At 40.6% G+C, this 27,399-nt stretch overlaps 1 protein-coding gene across 1 annotated transcript in view; it reads left to right on the top strand.

The window, feature by feature from the left end:
* The window catches only part of LOC130186849 (ephrin type-A receptor 5), a 69,075-nt gene that overhangs the window by 18,917 nt on the left and 22,759 nt on the right, over window positions 1-27,399 (top strand). The window contains exons 4-9 of the mRNA XM_056404151.1: window positions 14,899-15,054; window positions 15,146-15,484; window positions 23,556-23,680; window positions 24,765-24,854; window positions 25,064-25,133; window positions 25,324-25,426. Coding sequence (XP_056260126.1) covers window positions 14,899-15,054; window positions 15,146-15,484; window positions 23,556-23,680; window positions 24,765-24,854; window positions 25,064-25,133; window positions 25,324-25,426 — 883 coding nt within the window. The remainder of the gene's footprint in view (window positions 1-14,898; window positions 15,055-15,145; window positions 15,485-23,555; window positions 23,681-24,764; window positions 24,855-25,063; window positions 25,134-25,323; window positions 25,427-27,399) is intronic.

Below are 27,399 nucleotides of genomic sequence, written 5' to 3'. Positions count from 1 at the left end.
GTTCATTATAATCAAATGGTAAAACAGAGTGGCTATGTAACAAACCACCCTGAGCTTTACTTCATCAGACATGGAATCTCTGCGGGGAGATCATTAGGAAATAGCTGTCAGTAGGCCACTGGCCTGCCTGGAGTCATACTGCAGCAGACTGTGCAGTCACCCAGACTGTTACAGGTCTGTGGCTGACAAGACGATAAAACCTTGTGGTGTTCGGCAGTAATACCTGGAGCTCATTTAATTCTGTATCAACAAAGTTTATGCATATTAGAAAAGGAAGAGCACTGAGGATATTATGTACTGCACATGAGCGTACCACTACAGGAACACTGAACTCGGAAGAGACATACATGTGCAAGAATAAAGATGTTTGAGCGTCTGAATATTACTGTGATTACTACTCATTAGCTTTCTGCCCAGTTATGGCGCAGCTAATTATGCTTTACAGACTTGTGCCTTTTGACTAATCTGGTTTGACCAGTCAGGTCAGCCGGAGCCTGCTGGAGAATATTAAGAAGTACACTCCATGTGCAGTAGTTCCATCCAAGAATAAATCCATGTAAGCATTTTTCTTTTTCCATTCTGTTGCTCTAGGACTTGTATCTTCATCATTATTGGCAGATCGCTCTTAGTTTTACTTGTGTTTTAGTTGATGGCATGTTAATGTTTACTGCACACAAAATACTGTAGACTGCAGGCTTGTTTTCTCCAGTTTTTAACATGATAGTGGCGAGGCTCTAGGGATGGCGGTGTTAGTAGATTAATTGGTCGGTCCACCCACCCACCAGACAGAAGTATTTCAACAACTACAGGGTGGATTCTGATGCCATTTTGACATACAGACATTAAATCTCCGGAGGATGGATCCTTATGACTTTAGTGACTTTCCCCTTAGTGCCACCATGAGGTTGTGGTCCAATATAATATGAAATATCTTAAAGAGTACTGGATGGATCGTGATATAATAACTTGGTATAGATGGTCTCCTTCTGATGATGCCTTAACGTTTCATCTTGTGCCATCATCCTTTTCTTTGTCCAATACTTTATGACTAATTACCTGCAAAGTGAACGGCTTTCCCATCAGCCTCACCTGTGCATTGACCTTAGAGCTGATTAGCGTCTTACTATTTTCATTGTGAGCTTGAGCATGCTAATGTTAGCATTTAGCTCAAAGCAGCCTCAAAGAGCTGCTGGCATGGCTGTAGACATTTAGTCTTGTTATTCTTAGGAGAATTTTCTTCTTCTTTGAAGTTAAAGGAACATACTTTCAATAAATAATTTACCATACATTAGCTGCATCGCTCCAGCAGCTACGTCATGTGAAAGACCTTAATGTGCACTATTGTAGTTTTAGAACTTTGTGCAAAAATAAAAAAAATGAAATCCAGCTCATTGATATATAAGTAATATTTGTTGTAAAGTTTTCCTTCTGTCTTCGGCATACTGTGCATACTGTCTGTATGTGTGTCATACAGCTGAGATCGAAAACAAAATGGAAAGAAAAGGTTGCTAAAATACTTTTATTCATAAGCTTTAGAAGCATATAATTGGAAATGTGTTTCAATGTGGGTCAAAAAACTCTTGGTAAGGACAGCAGCAAAGATTAAAATTGTATTTTTGTTTCAAGAAACATAAATAAAAAAAACACAACTGAGTCTGTTCTGGTGTAGACTGAGCTCAAAAGACACAGCCAAAAAGTAGTGTTCCCTTTGTGCCCCTATTCACAAAGGGGTGTTAAAGGTGTTTTATGACACTGTAATAAAATCTGACCCTACCAGCATGCCTTGCAAGAAGCTGACAGTGTGTTTGATGGCCTGTTTTCACTGTCGTGTTGCAGCAGAGCAAAGTTTCAGGGTTTTAGAACTGATTTTCATTTTAATGAGTTTCAGAGTGTTTTGCTTTCCAGGAAGATGAAGTTTTGTGATATGCAAATTTTTGCCATTGGTTAAACATTTCCAAATAAAAGCGCCTCCAGTGTATACAATAAAATTGATTGAATTTCTTTTTTTTAATCATCATGGTCATATGTAGAGCAAAATGAAGTGAACATACTCAACAGTAAGCTGTCAGAGTAGAACGTACTCCTCATAAATTAAAGGTGGAGTAATCAATCCTAATCCTATTCACTTTTTGTCAAATTCAGTGAATATCTCCTCATAGTCCGATAGCTGTCTGTTCTGTGTGTGTGCTGAAAAAAATGGCTATATGAATGCAAAACAAAGAAAGTAGCTCAGACCAAGCCACATAATACTATTCCAGCAACACCGCTTGTGCACAGGACAAGGGGAAGATGAACAGAAGAGAGGAGATGGGGGGAAAGTGGGAGTGAGAAATGGTAAATCGAGGACATGTTAACGGATAATGCAGTAAAGGAGCAGTCTACACTTCTGTTGCTACCAGACTGGGAGGAGTTTTGAATCGGATTGATGGGGACTGCAGACGAGGGACCGGCAGTGACATTCAGGCGAGTGCATGGAAGAATAGTTTTAGTTTTGCTAAGGTTTGTAACAGCTAAACCCAACTGGTTAGTTGGCAAGCAGGTACTTGCAAACTACTTGCCCCTGGACGTTCGGCTTACTTTCTAGTTTGCCAAGTTGTGTTGTTGCTGTGATGTTAGCTATAGCAGCAGGAGAGTTGTGTCGCTGTTTGTCGGCTGGTGGGTTGGTTAAGGGAAACCGTCTTGTCCTCTCTGCATGTTAGCTTTGCAGCAGAGACTGGAGGAACAGTTGTTGCTGTCTCTTTGTCTGCTCTGTATTATGGTATTTGTCCATAAAGCTTGTGAATGATTTTATAGCCACAAAGACCTAAAAACACAAGTTTGCTAGCGCAAGGCAGTTATTCTGTTGGATGCATCTTCGAAAGATATGTCAGCTAACGTGAACTTACTTGTTATTTTTATTTTTTATTACAAATTTGTTTTTTCTTCAGCTACCAGAAAGAGGATCCACTTTCACGGCGTAGCTATAAGACGTTGTGGTTTCCATCATTATGTTGTTGCCTTGGCAATGCACATCCATTATTTTGGGGGAGCACATGTTCTGAAGGAACACTGAAGAGAGGGGTGTATTTGTTTTGCAGTTGAGTTCAAATATCAACAGTCTTTCTTCAGCATTCCACCTTTTAATGAAGCTAAGCTACAGGATGACTTTCTTTTTTTTCTCGTGGTTTTCGTATGCAGATGAGACCGTTAAACTGACAGCCTTTGAAACGGTCTACAGAGAGAAACATGGCAGGGCTTCCGCTCTCTCGGCTTTGTAACCATATGTGTTCGCTGCCTTAGCAAACACTTTTTCATGTGTGTTTCAGTCACTCACATTAGCGTATGAAGTGTTGAATCCTGTTTTGGAGACGTTGAAAGAGTGCCTGGACTCCATACTGCGAGGAGTTATGTGTTCAGTGTCGTCTTTTTTTGGGGGGATGGTTTCTGGTTGCCTTTCAGATGTGGAACATCTGCCAAGCTGGATTGGAAAACCTGCGCTGGATGTAGTGGTTTAATTTTCTCCCCATTATGTCTTCTTTGCCCTCTCTGTGAATGTCAGTGTGTTTTTAAAAAGGGTAGAGATGGGTTTTTTTTTTTTTAAAAAAGAGATGGAGCTTTGGTAATAACCAGAGTTTATTTGATCGCCCGTTCAGCCTTTTCAGTTAATGTTTTAAGCATGCTTGTCTCACTGTAGACTGTGAATCAGTGGGTTGCAGGTCAGAGTACAGTACAATGTGGGTATTTGAGAGTAAATGCGTAAGTCTGTGTGGCTGTATTGGCTGCGTGTGCTGCCTAGTGGAGCATGATTTAACGCAGCCTTTGTGAATGTAGGACAGAACTCATTATGGACACCTCTTTCTCATCCTCTTTGTCTTTCTTTCCTCTCGTTCTGCTGCTCTCATTCTCACATCGCTACTCTTCCTCTTTCCTTCTTTTCCCCTTTTCCCCTATCATTCGTCGTCAATCCATCTCCCTCCCTCTTTCTCTTCTTCTTTATTGCTGCCAACTACATTAGCACTTTCCTGTCTTTTACACTCTTGCCAGTGCCTCTCACTCTACACCCCCCCCATTTTTTTAAAGATCTGTCCATCTTCTCCAGCCCCCCCCCCCCATCCCTCTCATAAGTATACCTCTATTTATGGAAAACATTCAGCCACAATACATCAATACATCAGCGAACTGTGAGTGGTTTCCACGTTGGGGAAATACTGAAGACAAAAACTGTACAGTAACATCTGTACAGGATTGCAGATAATAATATTACTGTCATATGTGTTCTTTTTTTCTTTTGTTTCAAGTGTCAGCTCAGCATATGAAAGATGCATAAGAAGTAAATATATTTACATTTAAAACGTGCGGTGATCCTGTCTTGTTATACCAGGCATAATATTGTGTCAGATGACATCTAAAGATTCTGTATGTGACTGCTTTAGATGTATAGATGTAGGCACAACTTTAACTGGGATAATTGGTAATCGCCTGCAGCACTGTCAGCCCAGCAAGACTGAGGAGAGGAGATAGATGAACAGATAGATGGAAGGATGGATGGAGCACAGAGAGGAGAATTGATGGCTAAACAAGGGGACCCAAGATAAATTGAGGATTTCACACCGCAGGATGGGAGGGCAGAGAGACATGGAGATGGATGAGTGTTGTTTCTGGGGTGATGGCGATGGAAGAAGGATAACTGAGGATAGAAGTGGGCAGATGGATGAAGAGAGAGATGAGGAGGAAAGGGGGGTGGGGGGTTGTAGATTGACTTCAGCCTCACAGATGTGACTTAGGCTGAATGAAGAAGAAGGAATGTAGGAATAATGGCTGAATGGAGCGCTGGAATAATATTTGAGTTGAATGGTTTTTTTTTTTTTATGGAAGAGATGAGAGGGGCGTCAGACAGACTAGAAACCCAGTTTTGAGTTTCCTCATGGTTTGGATCATGTTGAGGAAATGACATTTATATGGAGCATGGAGCAACCTTTTATTATAGCTCATTAGGATGAACCCAGTTTGTAAAGTGGCTGTCAAGACTGTGCGGCAATCATTTTTTTCATTTGTATTTTATCTCTTTTCTTTGGTTTTATTTTACTGACTTCTAAGCGTCTTGGTCGAGGATGCACGTGCACCAGATTTATCAGAAGTAAGAGAGTAAGGTTTTTGCACGGTGTATTCAAGCATAGTCAGGTTTTTCATAACTGGGATGAGCGCTTGTCTGGGTATTTGGAACCAGTATATAATGTTTGCATGTGCAAACACACAAAAAGGACACTCCAAAAGCTTTATCACAACCAGAATACTCCTCTAAGTGTAAACACACTTAACGGCAGAATAGCTGAGTGGAATTGGAAGCATTGGTGGAAGAAGGGTTGAAATGATTGTTTTAAATGATGGGATTTTGGGATAAAATAATGTTTCTTTGATGGAATGAGGACTAAATGAATCGTTGAAATGATATATTAAAGGCCGAATGGGATGTTGGGTGCAATAGGAGTTCCCCTTGAATGTTGGAATAATGTCATTTGAGCTGAGTGTAATATTGTAATGATAGTAAAAGAGCTAAATGACATACCGGGATGATGGAATAATGGAATAAGGGCTGTATTCAGTGCTGGAATAATGAAATGAAGAGTAAATTGGACGTTGGAATGACAGGATAAGAGCTGAATGCCATGTTGAGAAGATGAATTAAAGGCTGAATGGAATCATGAGATTGACAGCTTTCAGGCAAGATTCAAGCTGCACTGAATTCACGTGACAAAAGAAAAAAAGACTTGGAGGTACAAGATGGGCAGCGAAGCCAAAGGAAGAGGGGGGGGGGGAGCTGGGGGGAGGGTAGGAGTCGGCAGAGAAGAGGAAAAAGAATGACAGGAGATGAGTGCAAATGAAAACGAGGACGACTGTTGGTATTATCAATTAAAAGAAACGCTTGGGACGATAAAGTGCCGCTTACTCGTAGAACAATAAAACCGCAGAGCATTTCATTCAGCGAGCGTCGTCTAAGTGTGTCATGGGTACAGCTGGATTTCCCTTGACGATACTTTGTTACAGTGCCAGGGCTCCCCTGATGTTCCTCTGTGTTTGCCTGCCTGTCAGACGTCACTGCAGCATATGTCAAACTCGATCTGGTCACGCTGGTGGTGCTGCCATCAGAAACTGACTCACTGGTGTTGTAATGTGAGGAAGCTTTCTGCCTTCTCCCTCCAGGGAATTATGGGATAGCGAACGAGAGGCTCACACTTTGCAGTGCGGGGCTTGTGGGTGATGGTATTCTGACAAGGGTATTACAGTCACTTGCATAACACAGAGATACACACATGATCGTGCTGGTATCTGCCACTTCGACATGATTATCCATGATTAACATGTGAGAATAAGGATCTGAGTTGCACCGACGCCTTGCTGTTGGTTGGATTCGTTCATTCATTCATTTGTTTAGTTTAGTTCATTTGTATTTTCGTGTCATGACAAACATTTGGCCCAACTCGTATGGGATTTACAAAACGGTGTTACAAGTAAAATATTAAAAACAGAAGACATCATCCTGTAACATATATTCAAAACCAGAAGAAAACCTTGTTCCTAATCCTAATGTTCAATGTTTCTCTACAAAGTTTTAAATAAAAAGGTTGAAGAGAAACCAGGTTTGAAAAATCTTTTTGCTCTTAATACCAAACGTTTTTTAAATCCTCTCTGAACCTTTTTCTAAATAGCTAATTTAGAGAATAGCCAACTCAGAATGTGCATCATCATTGTATTAAAGAATGTTTTTCTTTTACCTTGCTACATAACATTTTACAGAATTTACAGTAAAAAAAAAAACAATAATAATAATTTTGTATGTCATGGATGTGACACATTTTTTTCATGCCATTCTTCTCATTATGTCATAATGATTATATCATGTATCTTTTTGGCTGTATATATTGAATTTATTATTAGCTATACAACATCAGCAAAAATCGGCAAAAACCATAGACTCAAAATTTTCCTCACAACTCACCGGACCTAAAAGATCCAATGGCATCACACGTCAAGATATTTGCACCCCTTTAACTATTATGTGTCTTTTAAATTTTTACCGTTGGACTTAAACAGTATTCAGTTACCCTTACAAATATAGATGTTTTGGCATCCCTGAATTGCTCCTGAGACAGAACATCACGGTGAATGATGGTGCTGAAAAGTGGCAGGAAGCCTTTCTGATTCCATCATCCCCCGAAATACGAATCGACCGGACAATTCATCTTTTTAGATCTTGTTCAGTTGGAAACTGCTACAGGCTTCTTTCTCTACACTCTCTCACTCTGTACCCTCCTCCTGCATCTCTCCCTTTCTCCATCTTTCTCCCCACCCCCTCTCCATCACCCCATCATCTCAACGTGGTGATGCTGTCATGACAACTAAAGTGCTTCCTGAGTGCTTGTTGGGTAAACTGACTTTCCCAGAAGTGCTTCCTCCATTTTACCCTTCCCCCTGCTAACGTACACACACACACACACACACACACACACACACACACACACACACTCGCGTCTTCTTTTCTATACTTGTGAGGACCCTTAATGACACAGTGCAACACCTGACTCTTAACTCCAGCCACAACCATCATAAATAGATGCATAACCCCATTTACTGCCCCAACATGAACTCAAATCTGAGTCTGAGTGATTCTGATTCTGAACCCGAAAACCAAGTCGAAACCCTCACACCCTTCTCAATGTCCTCACAGAGATAGAAGTAGAAGAAAACACACACACACACACACACACACACACACACACACACAATCCTGCAGTTGGTGAAATATTCATAAAATGCTTCATTCAGCAGAGCCAGCTTCTTTCCATGAAAGCCTGGTCGTCTCCAGTGGCCCAGTCAGCAGTGTCTTGTATGACTGGTTGTGCTGGTAGATATGGACACTTCTAGTGCATGTAGGTCAGGTGATGATTTTCCCATATGATGCAGTTTACAGAACAATAGCAGTTTAACGACAGGTGCATATTGTTGACATGTTTTTTTTTTTTGTTGTACTAAAAAAAAGTGGTAGTGGAGAAATACATGAGATCAGAGATGAATTTTCACATCTCCCTGCTGTCTCTAATCCCACAGATACTGGTATTAACAAAACTGTGCATATATGCATTATACATATGTTGTAGACCTGACTGACACCTTCTTCATTTTAGAAAAAAAAGATACATTTTTGGATGCACACACATTTACAAAGTCAAACTTTGACATTTAGGTACTTTGCTTCAGGGACACACACACCAGGATTATCCATACATTTCTCTCAGAAATACAATGCAGATGAGCCCTGGAAAAACAACTGTTAATTAAATAAATGAACTAATTACCTGATGATAATTATTTGTAATGTCTGACTGATTAAAAAGAACAATCAAAACAATGTTCCCTTGGGAATGGGATTTAAGTTCATACAGAAGTGTATCAGCATGTATCTGGGTAATTTAAAGTCGGACTTTTACTGTCACAGCTCGTGCATCAGAAAACGTACATGAATGTGCACACAGACACGTGAATGTTCTTCCATGCATACGTGTATTTAAATCGCTCAGAAGAAATGTTATTAGATTTACAACCAATTTCATGCACAATCACTTCATGTCTCCTATTGCACCTTTAGCTGAGATCACATGTCTCAGGAGTATTGTAATAGCACTCGGATCCTGACCCTTGCGCACCTAATTTGTGGGTGCTTGCATTTTTTGGTCACAATTGTTGCTCCATTGCTGGGGACTCCAAGTAAATGAGTGTCAACTAAATGCTGAATAGGAATATAATATGTAGTCTTGTGTCATAGTTATTCACTTGGTTGAATTATTTCCCAACACATATGGTCAGCATAACTTGACACTTGATTTATCTTTATGATGTATTGCTAATGTTGAATTTTCCCCTCTAGACTTTCACTGGTCCAATAAATTGGTTTATGAAGGACCGCTGTTGTGACCTTCTTGACCTGCTGGTTTCTGCTTGTGGTCTGATTGTGAGAATAAATGGGTGCTAGACAATGACCTCCACTGTCATCCAGCAGACAGGAAACCCCCATTCACTTGATTGTATATTATTATGGTATTATCATTCGACTTTGTTTGTGTTCACACACAAGCATACACAAATATGAGCATGCATCAGCACATACACATGCACACATAAAGAGGCATGCACACAAACACAGTAATGCAAACATAATACTTGAAGGTATGAAACCCTCATACATGCACGCACACACACACACACACACACACACACACACACACACACACACACACACACACACACACACACACACACACACACACACAGAGTGTTTATCTTCCTTAGGCCAGTAGCTCGCTGTGGGACAAATACAGGAACAGGATATTTTCCGTGTTTCCTCGGCTGGTTTATTAGTTCACAATAGTATCTGTTAACAACACAGGCATAGTATTGAAAATCAGCCTCACCATTTTTTGTGTTTCTTCTGTCAAAGTTTACATTTATGTCAATCCTGCTGAATCTGTGTACAGTTGGAAGAGTGACAGGAAAGATGAAGATATAAGTGGATGTCACGTGCAACCAACAGTGTGAGCCGCTGGGCTTTTTCTTCTTACTTTGTCTGAATATTGAAGTTCTCTTTGACATTCTGGATCTATGGTAATAATAATGTGTGCACGTGTGGATTTGATACTTTGAGTACATTGTGCTGGAAATGTGAAACAAATGTGGCAATAACACAATGTAAAACTACTCCATTTTGAGTTTTCCATCACATTTCTTTTGTAAGAGATCTCCCACGGTGATAATTGACTATTGATCCTCTGAGTTTTATGAGTCTTATCAGTAGGAATGTATTTTAATATTTGGATCCTGTGTCTATGGCCATAGAAACAAATTTCAATGTTCTCTTGTTACAGAGTATGTGGTGGTTACCGTCCCCGAACTCCCCACCCCCCCAAACGAGGATGAATCTCTCCCTCTGCCTTAATCGCTTACTCCCTTTAATCCCACCAAACGACAGCCAGTCATATAAATCAACATGTTTACAGTGAAATGTTTCCAATTAAAGAGGACGCTCGTTAAGAAGCATCAGCGGACACCGCTGGATCCTTAATTGCCTGGGATGCCAGTGTGTGATGCATATTAATTACGTATTAACCTCACACACAAACACACACACACACAATTGCATATGGGCACATTAGTGTGTATTGCATATTAATTACCTTTTACCCTTTGTGCTGTGCATTAAGAGCTGCGTGGCATCAGAAAGACAGCTCGCCCAAGGGCAACACACACACACACACACACACACACACACACACATTCTAATACCACCAACGCCGTCTATTCAGGTTGCATTCACAATGAGGAATGAGCCATTTCAGTCAGCCAGCCATGACCATAACTAATCTCACCACAGGAAGTGTGTGTGTGTGTGTGTGTCTGAGTGTCTGACTGTGTATGTGTGTGTAATCGGTTATAACGATGTATTCATGAGTGGGTGTGCCCCTCCAAGACAATTAAACCATTAAAGCACCTGATCCGCACATCTATCCACATGCCTGTCTTCTTTGGAGAGCAACTAACAAGACAAATGAAGAAGAATGATTCTTAAATCAAATGTAAAAAATTAATAACCGAATAAATTGCATGTATATCATTAAGTGAGCGATCACCTGTGTGGACTTAAAAGTTGTGGTGTAGGGTACCGGCCATACTCCTGACCACACTTAGAGCTAGACTTCACATTTTACCAAAAATCTAGAAACGTGAATATTATGCATGAAATTGAAAATTGTCCATTAAGAGCACATATTTGACCATAGTTGCTCCATGTGATTTGGGGAAGAAAATGTGACATTATGTTCATTGTTTAATCTTTAAACAAGACTAAGAGTCTACAGTCTTGCTCAAGGCTGGACTTAGGCTTTGTGCTGTTTTTGGCTAAATGCTAACATCAGTATGCTAACATACTCACAGTGAGACAGTGAAATGCTAACATGCTGATGTTTAGCAGGTAATGGTTATCATGTTCGCTTCTTGGTTGAGGTGAGGCTGAGGGGAATTTCATTACAATTGCAGGTACCAGACAAATCACCACCAGGGTTCACCCTCAGTAGAGCCATACCACTAGCATGGCTAATATACAACATCATAAATCACTAAATATAACTGTTTTGTCTGTAAAATATCTAGTTTCCTCAAATAGCTTTATGTTCATTGTTCGTCTTGGCCATTGGTCATGTTGTAAGGGTGCATAGGTTTGTAAAAATGTAAGTGTCACTATGGTAATAAACCAGAGATTTTATAGTTTAAATAAAAGCAACAAACACCAAATCCCATGTACATAATCCAGTTGGCATTTAAATGACATTCAGTCAACATGCATGTTTTTTTGCTCTTGTCTTGAGCCACATCGTTGGATTTACAGGCTGCCCTCAAGTTGTGGTTTGCTCTACGATTCCACACTGAACATACATGTTCTTGTTTCCTCTCTGTGGCATTTTAATCGCTTTATCGCAGTTCCAGCCTTCAGCTGGCTGCCCTGACCTTCATGGCCTCTTTCGCATGCGTGTGATAATATCCTTAGACACATAATTAAGCAACAACAGTCAAAAACGCAACATGATATAACTAAGTAGTCATTTGCACTCATGCTGCCATGTTATATCTAACAATACATGCATGTAGTTAATTCCCACATGTTCTGCGTGTTCACTTTTCCTGATGAGCATGAATGTAGAGCATGGAGCATGGATAATCTATTTATCCTAAATGGAAATGAGCTTGAATTAATGATAATAAATACCTTACCATCTACACTGTTGGTGCTTATTAGTCAACTGGAATTGACTTTCATTAAAGTGGTATGCAATGGATTTTTTTTTTTTTTTTTTTTTTTTTTTTGTTCACACCAATTTGCGCATTTTAATTGCAAATGTTTATATCATTCTCATAATCATTTGCAACTTCAAGGGGGGAAGACATTTCCATGCATTATTTTAATTTAATCAAAACACTTCATCTAATCTTTGACGCCACATTTTCAGCAAATGCCTGTCTGTCTATGCAAATGTTCATGTCTGTTGGCTCGCTCGCTGTCTGTCTTTCCACCTAGGTTACAGCAACCTTTTTTCAGCTAATAAATACAGTTTTATTTTGCATATTACAAATGCCAAAGTAAAGTTCATATGTTTTCTATTTTATTGACAAAAAGCCTTGTAACTCCTGGATCCTGGAGTGAACATTATCAGATATGTGTTCCAAGTTTGTGTGGAGTAAATAGAAAAGCTGAGCAGTTATCCTCAGCAGTGACAGCTGACAGAGACTGCGGCCAACAGACAAATAAAACCGAAAAAAAAATGTCTCTACACAAAAACTGAAAACTTGATCAACAGGAAATCTAAGTAAGGTGCCATTATAGTACCACACTGTGCCCACACCATACTGTTTGATTGACGGGTGATCTTTGGGGAGTGCAGCACAGGCACACCAGGCGGTGAGAGCTCAGAACCAAAAATAAAAAGACAAATAAATAAATAAAGGTATATCATAGTTATACTGGCATCATATCTGAATGTACTATCTGAAGTTATTAATATACCCAAAGCAGTGTTTTTATTCGCCACTACTTCTTCTTGCCTCTCTGCTCGTCTCCGCCATACTTCACTCTGTGCGTGTGAGCCTGTGTGTCGGTATACGTGAAATGAGCTGCCACCACATTTTTATCGATTTGGCCGTGGGGGGTTCGGAAGATGAAGTCAAGGAGAGCTAGACGCCAGACAACGGCAATAAATCTGTATGCAACCAGAAATGTGTTGTGTGTACGAAGCAGACAAAGGATCAGGTGTGTCCTACTGCCCTGAATGCTGAACCCACGTGTAGAGTGTGATACGCCACTAGTACATCGTTATAGGCTGCAACGGGTAAAGTGAATTCAATCGGAATTCATTAGAAAACATGGATTTTGTTAGTAACCATCGATAAAATAGGTATGAAGCCTAATTTCTACATTTATCCCCTTATAACAAAACCGAACAAACAAAATGAAACTGGAGGAAAAAAAATAAAAAATTCTACCATCTTGTCGCATCTGAATAAAATAAACCCTAAAGGCGTACATTAGTGTCTGTGCTCTGCTGAGCATGAATTATGTCATCAGATGTTTTAGTCTGCTCAGTCAAAACTAGGCCAGATTCATGAATGCCTCAAAAGCATCTGTCTTGAGCCCTCAACTCATAATTAGGTGGCATAATTGTGCGGCATCCTACATGCCAAGCACATTCATGTATGGCTTTTTTCGTGTGTGTGTGTGTGTGTGTGTGTGTGTGTGTGTGTGTGTGTGCGTGCGTGCGTGCGTGCGTGCGTGCGTGCGTGCGTGCGTGCGTGCGTGCGTGCGTGCGTGCGTGCGTGCGTGCGTGCGTGTGAGAAGCAGAGGTGAGACACAGAGCGATCCAGGGCAGAGGGAGAATTTTTCAGGCCTAATGTTCCATGACAACGGGCCAAGGTTCCGTCAAGGTGAATCAGAGCCACCGCCGCCCGACGTCTGAAACACACACACACACACACAAATCTTCCCCCCCTCTCCTCCTTTGTTTCATCCTCTCTCCCCATCTCGCCTTGTAAACTTTGCTTTCTTCCTCCTTTTCTCTTCCCTTCTCCCATATTATCTCCTTTTGTTGTTTTTTTTACACTCCCGTATTTTTCTCCATCCCTGTTCTTTATCCCCCTGTCCGCTTACCTGAAGTTTTAATTATGTCGGTCTTAATCACAGTTGCAATCAGAATGGGCTTCACCACAGCTATGTTGAGAAACAGTTGGTGAAAACAACAGCATCAAACCTTCGAGCCCTTAGAGGACAAACACAGACCTAACACATCTCCTTTCTTTTGTTCTACACTCTCTGGTGTCCTCACTTCTCCTCGTATCCATTATTTCTCTCCTCTCTTTTCATCTCCTTAACAATAAATAACAGAAATTTGTCTTTGGACTCAACCATCTATGGATCTGTGCTTATCGAAAGTCCAATATCCCATTATTCCCTATTGCACGTGTCTGTTTGTATCTGTCTGAGTGCAGCAGCGAATTCAGGGCAAAAATGATACTGTGATAAGTAAATGATTGGTTGGCTTGGGGGCGCAGCCATGGTGACAGAGGTTGTGATGTATTTTTGCGCGTTAACATTCTGAGTGTGCCACCCTCCTGTCTACCTGCCCCACTTAGATCAGCCGCCTGAGTCCACGTCTGTGTGTGAGGAAGAGAGATTACATCTGTTTCTGTGCTTGCTGTATTTGTTTGTTTATGGTGATGCACATATGGGGCTGGGTGGGTTACAATACTGTGCAGCAGGTGCAAGTGCAAACTCTCAATCAGGTGCTGGTTACAGATCACTGAATTGAATTGAAGGAAGACTATGAATAAGAAGGAAACCCCCCACAACAGGAAGAAGCAAGCTTCTTTTTTTTTTTTTTTTTGGTAGAGATAAGGAAACATGAAGAAGAGAGCAGGGTTGTACTGGCTGGATAAAAGAAATAATCCCAAGAGGGATAAAAGAAGAAAAATCAGACTTCAAAAGAAGCAGAAAAAAAATACAAATGTATGACAAAAACTAGGCAACAAATGCTTCTTTTAATTCCAACTCTGCAACTACAGTAGTATCTCTGATGAAGAACCTCAAAACAACCACAGCCACCCAGGGAAATTTTTCTACCGCTGTGATGTTGACCTCCTTTTTTTTTTTTTTTTTTTTTTAAGGGTACTAACCATGCTGTCCTGCTTTTTCTCTCCCCCATTTTTTTTATTTTTTTTCACCTCTCTCCCCATGACCCCCTTCCCTTTCCTGTTGCTACGTCTCCTCTTATCATCTCATCTCTTCTTTATCCAACCCCCATCCTCACCCTCCTCCCCTTCTTTCAGTCTGCAAAGTGGGGTTTTACCGCTCGCTGCTGGAGTCTCTGGCGTGCAGTAAATGTCCGCCTCACAGTGTGGCCAGGCAGACGGGAGCCACTTCTTGCAGCTGTGAGGACGGATACTATAAGATTGACTCTGACCCTCCCAATATGGCCTGCACACGTGAGGATATACCTTTTTTTTTTTTCAGTCATCAAGATGCTGTTGTAGGATGTCACTACATGTATTTGTAACCATTCTCCGTATCTTTCAGGCCCTCCTTCTGCTCCACGTAACGCCATATCCAATGTCAATGAGACCAGCGTATTCTTGGAGTGGTCTGTCCCCATGGAGACAGGTGGCAGGAAGGATGTGCGTTACAACATCCTGTGCCGACAGGTCTTGCCAGACGGAAGGGGCTTAGAGGAATGTGGCCCCAGCGTACGTTTTCTGCCACGCCGCGTCGGCCTGTCAAACACCTCGGTGATGGTGGCCGACCTGCAGTCGCACACCAACTACAGCTTCCTGCTGGAGGCTGTCAACGGGGTGTCAGAGCTGGCCAAAGACCACGCGAAGCAGTACGTGTCACTTAATGTGACAACCAATCAGGCAGGTATGTTGCACCAGATGTGTCACAAATGTCAATAAAAGCTTTCTTTTCTTTTTTTTTTTTTTATCAATCACAGTCTCCCAATGTGTGCTCCAATCAGCGCCACAGCTGTCCTGTCACAGCTGTCTTCTTGTTTTCCCCCCACAGTATTCAAACTTATTCTGAATGTTCCCAACAGCAGGAATCACCACCATTTTGTCACCACTTTTCCTTCCCTCCTTATTGAAACTGCCACAGACAAACCTGCACCTTGGATACCAGGCGCGAATATTTGGGTTTGATACCAAACACACCAGATGATCAAATCATCACAGTATTTGTCCAACAAATCTGTCGCTGTATTAATTTTCACTCATGCGCCATCCCTGCAGTGAATGAGGGACATTGCTCAGTGGAAAGGCTTTTTTTTAAATTAATTATTTATTTATTTATTTATTTATTTATTTTGCCTTTGCATCCAGATAATGTCATTGAAAAAGCAGCTTGGTCCCCTCAATTAGGCAGTATTCTTCATCAACAAGATTTGCAGGAATCTGTGACAGAATGAAAGCTCTTGATTTTCAGGCTGTTGTGAGACGGATGTCTTGTGTGGTAGCAGGTGTTGTTCCGCAAGCTTATCAGTGATGAATCAGGCTGAAGACGTGCAAGTTTACATGTTTTTCATTTTAAGCTGGGAAGTACTATTTTTGACTATGAATGAAAAAGGAAAAAGGTGTGGTTTTTTTTTTTTACATTTGAGAGGATATGTGTGAGGAACTGTAAATTACGCTCGAGCAAGACACTAAACCAACAGCACCAAAGCGAGCAGCACAGCGGCCAAACATAAAAGACCGCTCTAATATTGGACAATGAAAGAGCCCCACTACACCCCATAGCTGTAAATATGTGATGCTTTGTTAGCTTCTCTTTAAATGGGGATTAGAATTCATATCTGCTTTGGGAGCCCATTTTTATATTTACGGGAGGTATGTGCTTGTGTAGTTTATTTTATTTGCTTGTAATGAAATGGGTAGCACACAGCGTAATGAAATGAGAAGAAAAATATGAGATTAATGTGCTCCTCCCTAAGGGTTCCATCTGGAGGGAAGGCTAGAGGAAAAACAGTTTTGAAGGAGCGCGTTTGTTCCGATTTGTTGAACAGATGGTTCACTGGCAGTCAAGGAATAGTAGGAAGTCGTCGTAGTAGTAGTAATAATAATAGTACGGGTACAGTTTGTGTAGGAGAGAGAAAGAGAGAGAGGCAGATGGTTGTCTGACAGTTGCGAGCGCTGATGGTCCTTCAGTTGTATTGTCACTGTTGCTGTCAGCAGACTGAGTGGATTACACCAGACTACACAACTCGCATTCAGTTTATTGGAGTTGTAGCTGGATTAAAGTTAGACAGTCACTGGACCAAGTGGAGATTAGGGATTACGATAGATTACACATGACTGGCAGAGGCGCGGGCAGATAAAAATGTGCTGCTCTTTGGCATGGATGTGGCACAGGCTGTGCGTTTTATTTTAATTTGGAAATCCAGCACATGTTGAGAGCAGATACTAGCGCAAAAAGCAAGAAATCAGCAGATCAATAAACCAAAACTTCACTTACTTATAAAGCTATTTTGAAGTGCTGTACTAATTAGACTAATAGACCAGTAGAAGTATGTTGCATAAGAAAAACTGGGAAACAAATGTACACAAAGTAGAATTTAAAAAATGCAAATAAGATTTATTTTCCTGGATTTGGGAACCGTGACTGAAAAAGCAAACTTTAGAACAGCGTGCTTAGTTAACAGCTTCATTTATTTCGAACTAATTTGAACTCTCTGCCATTGAGCTACTGATGACCTTGAATGGCTTAATTAACGGGGAAAATTAGTGGGGACATTTTTTTTTTTTTTTTTATCTCTAAAATCACTTGAGTTTTCTCGAAAAATGTATGACTCATATTTAAAGGTCAGGTTGTTTTAAGAGCAGCAAGTCAAATTACATTTAAATATCACAGATCACAAATTTGCCTCAAGGGGCTTTGCAATCTGTACAGCATATGACACCCTCTGTCCTTAGACCCTACAATCAGATGAGGAAAATCTTCCCCAAGAACTATTGAACAGGGAAAAACATTGGGGAAAAAAAACAACAAGAAGAGCAACTCAGGAAGGATTCCTCTCCCAAGACGGACAGACAAGCGATCGATCAAAGACGTAATTAAAGCTAATGCATCAATTCAGTGAAAAAAAGTGAGAGGAGAATAACCACTAAATATTGGTAAGATTTACAGGTTTTGAAGCAGATGTAACAGCAGTGATGGCGGTTAAAAATGTCTGGAGTGCAGATTGCATAACATATGTGCAAGCATGAGTGTTCACATGAAAATGTGTTAAGTATTCAAATGAACCAAATTACAAATTTTTCATTTACAGTAAACTCTAGAGATCATATTGACAAAGATATGCAGTAAAGTAGTTCACCATCAAAGAACTACAGCTGCAAGACTAGATCTCTTACCTGGGTTATTATCAGCTGAAATAAAAGAAGGTACTGAAGGTTTTCATAGGAACTTACCCAAGTCTAAATGTGAACTCTATGTGATTATTGAATTGAATAGTTATTTTTATATACTATGAAGAAGCACTTGCTCGATCCCATTGGTTCAACAAACCACATCTATGAAGGAAGTGTCAAGACGAAAAAAAAACACTACATATTCATTGTTCTCTCATTTTTCCCAAATCTTTGCAGCACCAGATACTTCTCCCTCTTTTGGCCTCCAAAATTGATTCATCTGAAATAGTCTGAGAGGAGGAAATCACTCTCCTCACCACTACTGGCATATGCAACATGTGACAATGGGTTTCAAGTAGCAGCTGCTCAATTTGAAAGGGCTCCTAATGCCAAACAGTTAAGAAAAAGCCTGAGCTGTGGCTTCTTTATGCAACATTTAAGCAACCACTGTTTATGTAATGTGGCACTTAAACTGCACTCAGTTTACTTGACTGTTTACAGCCTGTGTCTCCCATCGGGTTGTGTTCACTGCAGCATGGGGAGAACTTCACCCACTGCAGGTCATATATGTAAATTGACTTAACAAAGTAACGAGGAGAATCATTCTAACAATAATCCTGAAGCCATAATTGTAATGAACAGCTTAATATGCTCTGATCCGGTCTCTCCTCTGCATTGCAGATGTAATTATCCAATGAGGACTTTGATCAGCTTTGAAAGCATCTGTGTTTTTGCCTTTTTTTGTTGTGTTGCGCTTGTACGTGACTGTGTATTATGACCGTGCTTCTGCTTGTGAGGGTAAAAAAAGGCAAAGACAAGATACCGAAACAAAAGTACAGAGGGACGGGGGCAACGGGGAGACTCAGATAGACGGAGACTGAGAGAAAGGAGTCAGAGGATCTGCCGTTTGATGTGTGGGAAGTGTCACACTTGATAAGGGATCCGTGAAAAAGGTGATTTCACAGTGTCCCTGTGAAGCCCTGCTGAATAATGAAGTGTTGGTACTCGTGAGGAGGAGAGGTGAAAGGCAGGCGAGAAGGAGGAAAGGGAAAGATGGAACAACAGGACGGAGGTAGAGAAGACAGGCGGTGGAAGAGAAATGATGCAGAGGTTTTGAGAAGTAAAGGAATGAGGTGAGGCTCAGAGAGAGGCTGGAAGTTCAGAAACGCTCACAGTCTGGTGCAGCAACAGTTTTTTAAAACGGCAAGTCATGTATTTCACACTGCTTTGATGTTGCCTTTCACACCAATGCATATAATTTTGATGAGATAGCTCGCTACAAAACCACTATGAAGTTGAAGAAATGTATTCATAAATGAAAATGAAATCACCAAACTCACTACAGAACCATCCCCTCAATCCAAAGGCGTCCACATTTTAAGTATTTGCTCATTTACCACTGTGAAGGCTTGAATTGACTATTAATGGTCAATAATCACACAACACTGAGCCCAAGCTTTATGATAATATATTCATTAAATGTGTTTCTGTGATCGCTCAGCTCTATTATGTCTATAGTCCTGGTCGTTGATTTTTTTTTTCTGGTGTTCACAGTGTGGGAGCGCTGCGAGGTAACGGCACACTAAATGCTCCCACACATTGTTTTTTTGCTGTTGTTGGCTATTAATCAAATGAATCGTACTACATTACCTTGTGGGTGGTAAAGTGCACAGCCTGGCGCTGAGGCTGTGTGTCTTACTTTTGTTTTTAGGCACAGATGCTGTACAGAAATAGGGAGGTTGCTGGAGTGGAGGTTGAACCTGGAGTGGGTTGAAGAGGAAGAGACGTTTAGTAGATCAGAGGAGAGAGGATACAGAAAGCGGGCTGGGAAGAATATCGTCATGGACTTCATTTTTAGGTTTGGTGGCATCTAGAATGGCTGTCAATGGCCCTGAGTTAAGACCGTTGATGTATCACAGTCCTGGATAGCTATCAGAAGAAACCGAAACATTTAAACTTGTCATGTGGAACAACGGAGAACGAAAGGAACTCATCATATGCAAGGGGATCATAGTTAAGTAAAGTAACAAAAAATATGATTTATTAAAAAGAAAGAAGGAAAGATAATTTTTTTTCACTTCACAATAATATAATGTTCTACGAAGATTTCCTTCCACCTGGTTGAATGTGTGCATTCATTATTCTTTTAAAGGTGTTTTTATGAATTGTATGCATTCAGTGGTCAGAAGACAGTGCAGAGATGACAGGACAACAAAGGTCCCCAGCTGGACATATTCCTGATCAACGCCCTAGGCCACGGTGACGCCCTGTACTTTCTACATTATCCCTGTCATGACTTTTATGAAGTGAAATATGAGTTTGTTTAACTGATAGGAATGCAACACATTGTATGTTGGTGCTTGATGGGCTCCTCGTTAAGCAGCCGAACAGCTGTCCCTGTTGAAAATGTAGGAAGGGTTTGAGAATGACATGTAATGGCGCCGGCAGGTGGGGATGATAAGTTGCAAACAAAGAAAAATGGGAGAAGGTTTGGTAGTTTACAACCTTAATAAAGCCATCTCTTTCTTGTCTGCCTCCTCTCCTCTCTCACATAGTGGTCTATCTTTCTGTTATTCTCTGAGGGTGGTTAAAGGATAATAAAACCAGATAGTTGAAGGCGTGTATTGATTCTGGTGATGGTTCGGACAGATAGCGGTCTGAGAAGCTTATGTTCTACACTGTGATAGCATTGGTATTATCTGAGTCCAGGGTCTTTACACTGAAGGGCTGCACTCGTCCACTGAACATCTTTAACAACCTTCTCTGACCTCTCTCCTCTTGAAATAGAAGATGTTCCTCGGCTACAGATTGATGGATAAAACAGGCAAAGGCCTTAGAGACGGAAATTATCAGACGTTTATGTTCATTCGTGCTCTGTGTTACTGTTATATAGGTCTTCATTAACCGATTTAACACACACACTGGAAGTGTTTAAACTGGGAACTGTGATTCCACTGCATGTCTACACTGTTGCTAAAATGAAAGTGTTGCTGGGTCCCTGTCTACACTCCTTCACATGTCTCCCCCTCTCTCTCATATTTCATCTCTCACTTTTTTTTTTCCATTTTTATCAACCCATCCGCTTGTCTTCCATCCCCTCCTCCTCTTCCTCCTCCTTCAGCACCCCTTGCCTCTCCTCATCACCTCCCATTCTCTCCCAGCGTTTGGCGTTTTTCAGACCTGTCAGGTTTTTAAAAGACTTGTTTGCTCAGTCTCATCAGCTGAGTTGCACACCGTTTAGGAATGTGAAGGGTGCCACTTTGGGTGTTCATGTAAGCTATATGGGCATACAGTATATATATACCACAATCTCATATATATATATATATATATATATATATATGAGATTGTGGTGTTTGGTGAAAAGTGAGGGTAAAGGCTGAGAAGGAACCAGAGGAAATCAGTCCGTCGGCATTGGTTGCTTTTAAATGTGCTCTACTTTGTAAAGTGACGTTTATAAAGTGACTTGACTCGTGTGTTAGATGTATGGGAAACGGCAGAGTTACACTGGAATTCCAAGTCATTCATCAAGAAAAAAATTCAGCTTCTCCGATATATATATATAATATAACTTCCTGGTTTCCTCTATTCTTTAATCACTGCAAGATGAATACAGACTGCAGTGTGCAAAACAAGCAATTTGAAGACATCAGCTTGGGATTATGATCAGTGTTTTTTTTTTTTATGGACAATCATTAATTAAAAGAGCAGATTAATTAGTTCTAAGATATATTTTATAGCTAGAGCCCTAGTTCAAATATTATAAATATGTTTACTCGTGGAATGTCATATTAAGTTCACTTATATAACCCAGAATTCATACACTAGAGGGCTTTACAATCTGTAAAACCTCATATGACACCCTCAAACTTTTAATTAAATATAGCATGGCAAACTGCAGCCATTTTTGGAGGATTTAAACTTAGAGTTTTGTGTATTGTTACCCGTTAAGCTGCTGGGAAAAGAGGTCCACTCTTTTATCATCACATCCCAGCCTTTATACCATTTAAGCATTGAGTGTGTGTGTGTGTGTGTGTGTGTGTGTGTGTGTGTGTGTGTGTGTGTGTGTGTGTGTGTGTGTGTGTGTGTGTGTGTGTGTGGTGTGTGTGTGTGTGTGTGTGTGTGTGTGGTGTGTGTGTGTGTGTGTGTGTGTGTGTGTGTGTGTGTGTGTGTGTGTGTGTGGTGTGTGTGTGTGTGTGTGTGTGTGTGTGTGTGTGTTGTGTGTGTGTGTGTGTGTGTGTGTGTGTGTGTGTGTGTGAGAGAGTGTGATTCGGTCTCTGGTTTCAGGCTTTTAAGATGTTGCAGATAACACTTCTGTGCGACCATCCACTCAGGATACAGTTACTGTGTTTGTAGCGATGATTTATTCCCTGTGGAGTTCTGCTGAGGCTATTGAAACCTAAACGGTGTTTAGCATTTGCAATAGAGGCTTACACTCACACACAGAATTGCCTGAGGGAGCATTTTGCCTGGTTAAAAGCTCTTTATGTGTCAGAGACTCTCCAACTGTGCCTCTGAGAGATGGGCCAAGAGCTCAGGTTACAACAGGATGGTTCGATGATTGATGCGAACTCACACAACAGAGCTCACTTGACTTCAGGACTTATAGAATAAATTACAAAAAACACTAGAATAATAATAGAAACTTTACTAAGTGCCAAACAACACCCTAAGACCAAAGATGAAGTTTTCAGACATAGAGCCAAACATGAAAACTTTGAAGGGAGAAAGTTTAAAGGAATGGTGGTTGCTCTCCCAGGTGTTAATATGTATAATCACACTATAGTAATAATCAACAACAGTTTTGCACCTTATTGCCAGATTGTAGACATTTTTTCAGAGGCAGAGCTGCTTTGGAATCAAAAATAGTCTCACTTGTGGAATGAAAGCTCAGTGGACTGAGCCAAACAACCTCAGAGGAACTTTTGTAAGAAACAAACTTGAATTCCAAAAAGGAAACCCCGGGGAAAATATAACAGAAAAAAATGTCAGATTGTTATTATTATTTTTCCTTACCCAGCATTACAGGAATAACACGACAGCAAAGACCAATGTAAACAAACAGTGGGAATTCTAATGTGGTAAACCACCTCTCCACATCACCATCTTTAAAACCAGTTTTGGTCTTTTTTTTTGGGGGGTGGGGGGGTTCTTCCTTGACAATTCATCTCCACTTTAATATTTCATAACATACAACAATCACAGCAAGCATTACAGTCAGCTGTGTACATGTTAACATCAAAGGATGAGGTGTCATCAAAAGACGGCTGTCTCATAGATGCTGATTGTAGCCAGCAGACTTTACAACAACCATTTCCCCAGTGTTCAATCACTGTTTATTAGGATCTCATGTCAGTCATGGTAAATACTGCAGTTAAAGAGGTGCACTGGGTTGCATTATGTTTAACTGCTGTTACTTTTCAAGTAAATCAATGTAGATTGAAATTGTACTGTGTCTATGTCTTTGTGTGTGTGTGTGTGTGTGTGTGTGTGTGTGTGTGTGTGTGTGCGTGCGTGCGTGCGTGCGTGCGTGCGTGCGTGCGTGCGTGCGTGCGTGCGTGCGTGTGTGTGTGTGTGTGTGCGCGCAGCCCCGTCCCCAGTGAGTGTGGTGAGGAAAGGTCACACAGAGAAGAGCAGCATTGCCCTTTCCTGGGCAGAGCCTGATCGTCCCAACGGTATCATCCTGGAGTACGAGATCAAGTATTTTGAAAAGGTAAAAAAAAAAATATATATATATATATATATATTTAGTATATATAGAATATACTGTATGTTTTTTTGGCATAGAGGTAGTAATTTTGCATGCAATCTTTTACTAATTTGTGTGTATTGTTTTAGGTGTATTTGATATACAGAACAGAAATTATACTGTATTGATCTACAAATCATGCAATTTCAAATTTTGCAATTTAATTGTGAAGATTATGATTACTGAGCAACTGTATTAATGCAACAAATGCTGCATATGAAAGTTTTTATTTTAAGGCCTCTGGTAAACTTGACACATTTTTTTACAAACATCATTGATTTGCATTTTAAATCTTCTGGAAATCTATATCTCCATGCATTTGAGAATTTGATGATGCTAAAGGGACCACTACCAGTAATTGATTTTTGCCTCATTCCAGCTCCACATATTTAATTTATTGCATTTGCAGAAATTTTTTGACCAACATTGTTTAAATTGACCCTCAGAGATACAGCTGAATATAAATTCAGTTTGCCTTAAAGAACTGTGGCCTTTTAAATCAGATCCACTCCTTCTACATGACTCTCTCATATGACAGAGCTTTATCTGTTTGGTTTTTTTGTTTTTTTCTAAGTTGGAATTGGATAGATGCAGCAATTTGATGCTTGTATTCAGATCATTGTTCTCATGCCCTTCCTCTTTTCTCTCCTTGATCTTCTGATGTGTTCTTTTCTGGGAAGGTCAGAATAAAAGTATACAGGAGAGCAGAGCGGCGTTTGTGGTCAGTGGTTAGCTAATGGCCTCTGGCTAATGGAAAGGGGCATTTAGCTGTGTTTAAACCTGATCCACACACATGCACTTGCGCACACTCACACACACACACACACACACACACACTAGGCTGCAGGTAGCTAAGCGGCAGAAATGTGCAGAAGAAAAAAGAAAAATGCAAGTGCACACACAGACGCAGGCAAGAGATCACACACGCGAACGAAGTTTGGCAGAATGATTACTGCAGCAACAAAACTAGTCCAATCAAGGCAACAAAAACATATGTAAAGCATGTGAATGAATTGCAGTAACCCTCTCTCCCTTTCTCTTACTACAGGAGCAGGACTCCAGTTACACTATCATAAAATCAAAGGAGACCGAGATGGTGGTGGAGGGCCTGAAGCCCTCTTCAGTCTACATCTTCCAGGTGAAACATGGGCTCAAATGGGGATATGGGGATATCCAAATAAGATTGTGGGAATAATAAAAAAGGACTTCAGTGTGTTCTGAGTTTTAAAAGAGGAAAAAAGACAAAGAAGCTGCCGAATCAAAGTCTTGTGTAACATATGAATGTGTTTAAACATATGATGTGATATTCATTGTAGATGTGATTTATATATGAATGATGTATTACAGGTGCGAGCCAGGACCTCGGCAGGCTACGGCGCATTTAGCCGGCGTTTTGAATTCCAGACCAGCCCTTACTGTGAGTACGCCTGAGAGAGTGTGAGAGAGCATTACATTTACAACAAAGTTTCAGCTTGTTTGTGACTCCCACCTGCTTTTGGAGGCTGCATCAACAACAGATGCCAGGTGTGTTTTTGTGTGTGTGCATGTACACTATGTGTGTGTGTTTGTGTGTGTCTAACTCTTTATTTATCGCTTTTCTTTGGCAGTAACTGCTACCAGTGAGCGTGCTCAGGCTTTGATAGTAGCGGTGGCCATCACACTGGCGCTGGTCCTACTGGCAGTGGTAGCTGGATTCCTGCTCAGTGGACGGTAAGAAATAGATACACACCTGAAAGAACATAAACACAACCAGGAACACACGTAGAGCATATAGAGACGCATGCAGGTGCATACTCTATGCCTACACACATCTTTCTGCTGTGAGAACTCAGGTGGGTATCCACAGTACATTAAATGCCACCAACTGCGCCAACATAAAGTAAAAATGGGCGGATGAGCGAGCACACTGAAATACTAATTTCTACTAAATACTAATGCAACACTTATAATGTTGAATTATAAGTGTCATTGGAATGATTTAAATTAAATTACTGGGTTACTGATCTGACGGTACATGAGTAGAGAACATATGAGCAGTTGTATATCTTTGGTTCTGACTGGGAATTATTGGAAGACATTGATGTGTGAATGGTGACATCCCTCATCCTCTCATGTTTTGGGTAAGTATGTTATTATTGGGCCGTGAGATTAAAGTTTAATGAGATTAATTGCACAATCCAAGGGAATAACAACAAACTACATTCAACAAAGACAGGAGTTTCCAACATGATTTATTTAGGAACCGTTCTGTACAAGAGAAAAATATGCTCTATGTGTGAAACTAAGATTTTGTATTCTATTTTCAAATTATTATCATTTTGTAAAGCACATCAGTCGTGTGTATCTGTATAAAAGTGGATGGATATCTTAGCTTAGTATGAGGACTTCACCTTATCCTTCTCTGACCTATTGCTGACTAACAAAAATGACAAATATCAAATCCCATTCCTGACCCATATATTTCTGTGTTGTTGAGCAGCACTATGGGATTAGACTCATGGCTTGAGGTTAGAGTTTTGTAATAGGTCATTATTAAGGGTTGCTTTTTAGATTATAGCTTTAGGGTTGATGCATTCAGGTCAGTGGATTCTCCTTAAAGGAGCTTTTTGTAGGTCCTTGCTATTGCTACATAGCCAATGTGAGCAGCAGCTGTCAGTCTAGCAGAAATCCATCGGCCCGTCTCATCACTTTGCGATACCAAGTCTCTTGCATCCAGTCTGTCCTGAAGGAGTAGCGTTGGTCAGAGAGTGTATGATAACCTCTATTGTATATTCAATGATGGCTGAAACTCTTGGCAAGACTGGTATACACTGTATTCACATGCTTCTGGGCTCATATGACCTTCACATCACCTTGAGTTGTAATTGGTACAACCAATTTCCTGATACCACTTTCACACACAGCCATACACAAATGTAAATATATAGTAAGAAAGAATTCAAATACATGCAAAGCACGTATTCCCTGGCCTTAGTTGTTGAGCAAATATTCAGCCTCTTATAAGATTTTTTTGTCCCTTCAACTCTTTTATTTGTCTGTAAAAGTTTCTTGGACTCTTGAACTCGACCTGATTTTCACTCTGTTAAACACTTTTCCCTAAGAAACATATCTCATTAAGTTAATTACAGGCTATATACTCCATGTCCATGTCCTTTTACTGAACCATAATTAACAAAGCTGAGAGCAGCTTCATAAAGCTCAGTGTGAATTCAGATTCATATCCATGTTCTGATGTCTGTCCTTGTACCAACCCCCCATTTACATATTTGTAATAATGCTTACATCCATCCATCCATGGATCTGTTTAATCATCTTCATTCATCCATACACACATTTTGTTGCGTCTTCACTCACTGAACTGTACATCCCTTCAACTATTAGGGCTTAATTTTAGTAATTTAGTTCATCCTTAATTAAAAATGTATTCACAAAGACGGTGAATATGTAGCTCTTGAGCTCATGAACAGACAGTGGGAGCACTGGTGAGGTTTAAGGATTAAAAAGCAAATCAGAAAAAGACGGTGGTGATTTTGGTTTAACCCAACACGGATGAGGGTGGAGGATCACTCTGGTGTTGTGTGGGGGAGGAGAGATGGAGGAAGGCCAAATTTTCCAGTGGTCGATTTGGGACACAAGCGCAGCAACCCCCTCCATCCACTGTATTCCCACCTCCCCTCCTACTG

Source organism: Seriola aureovittata, chromosome 18 (genome assembly GCF_021018895.1).
Source record: "Seriola aureovittata isolate HTS-2021-v1 ecotype China chromosome 18, ASM2101889v1, whole genome shotgun sequence".
Taxonomy (NCBI): Eukaryota; Metazoa; Chordata; class Actinopteri; order Carangiformes; family Carangidae; genus Seriola; species Seriola aureovittata.
The sequence above is the reverse complement of the archived record's forward strand: the minus strand, read 5'-3'. Positions and strand labels throughout refer to the sequence as shown.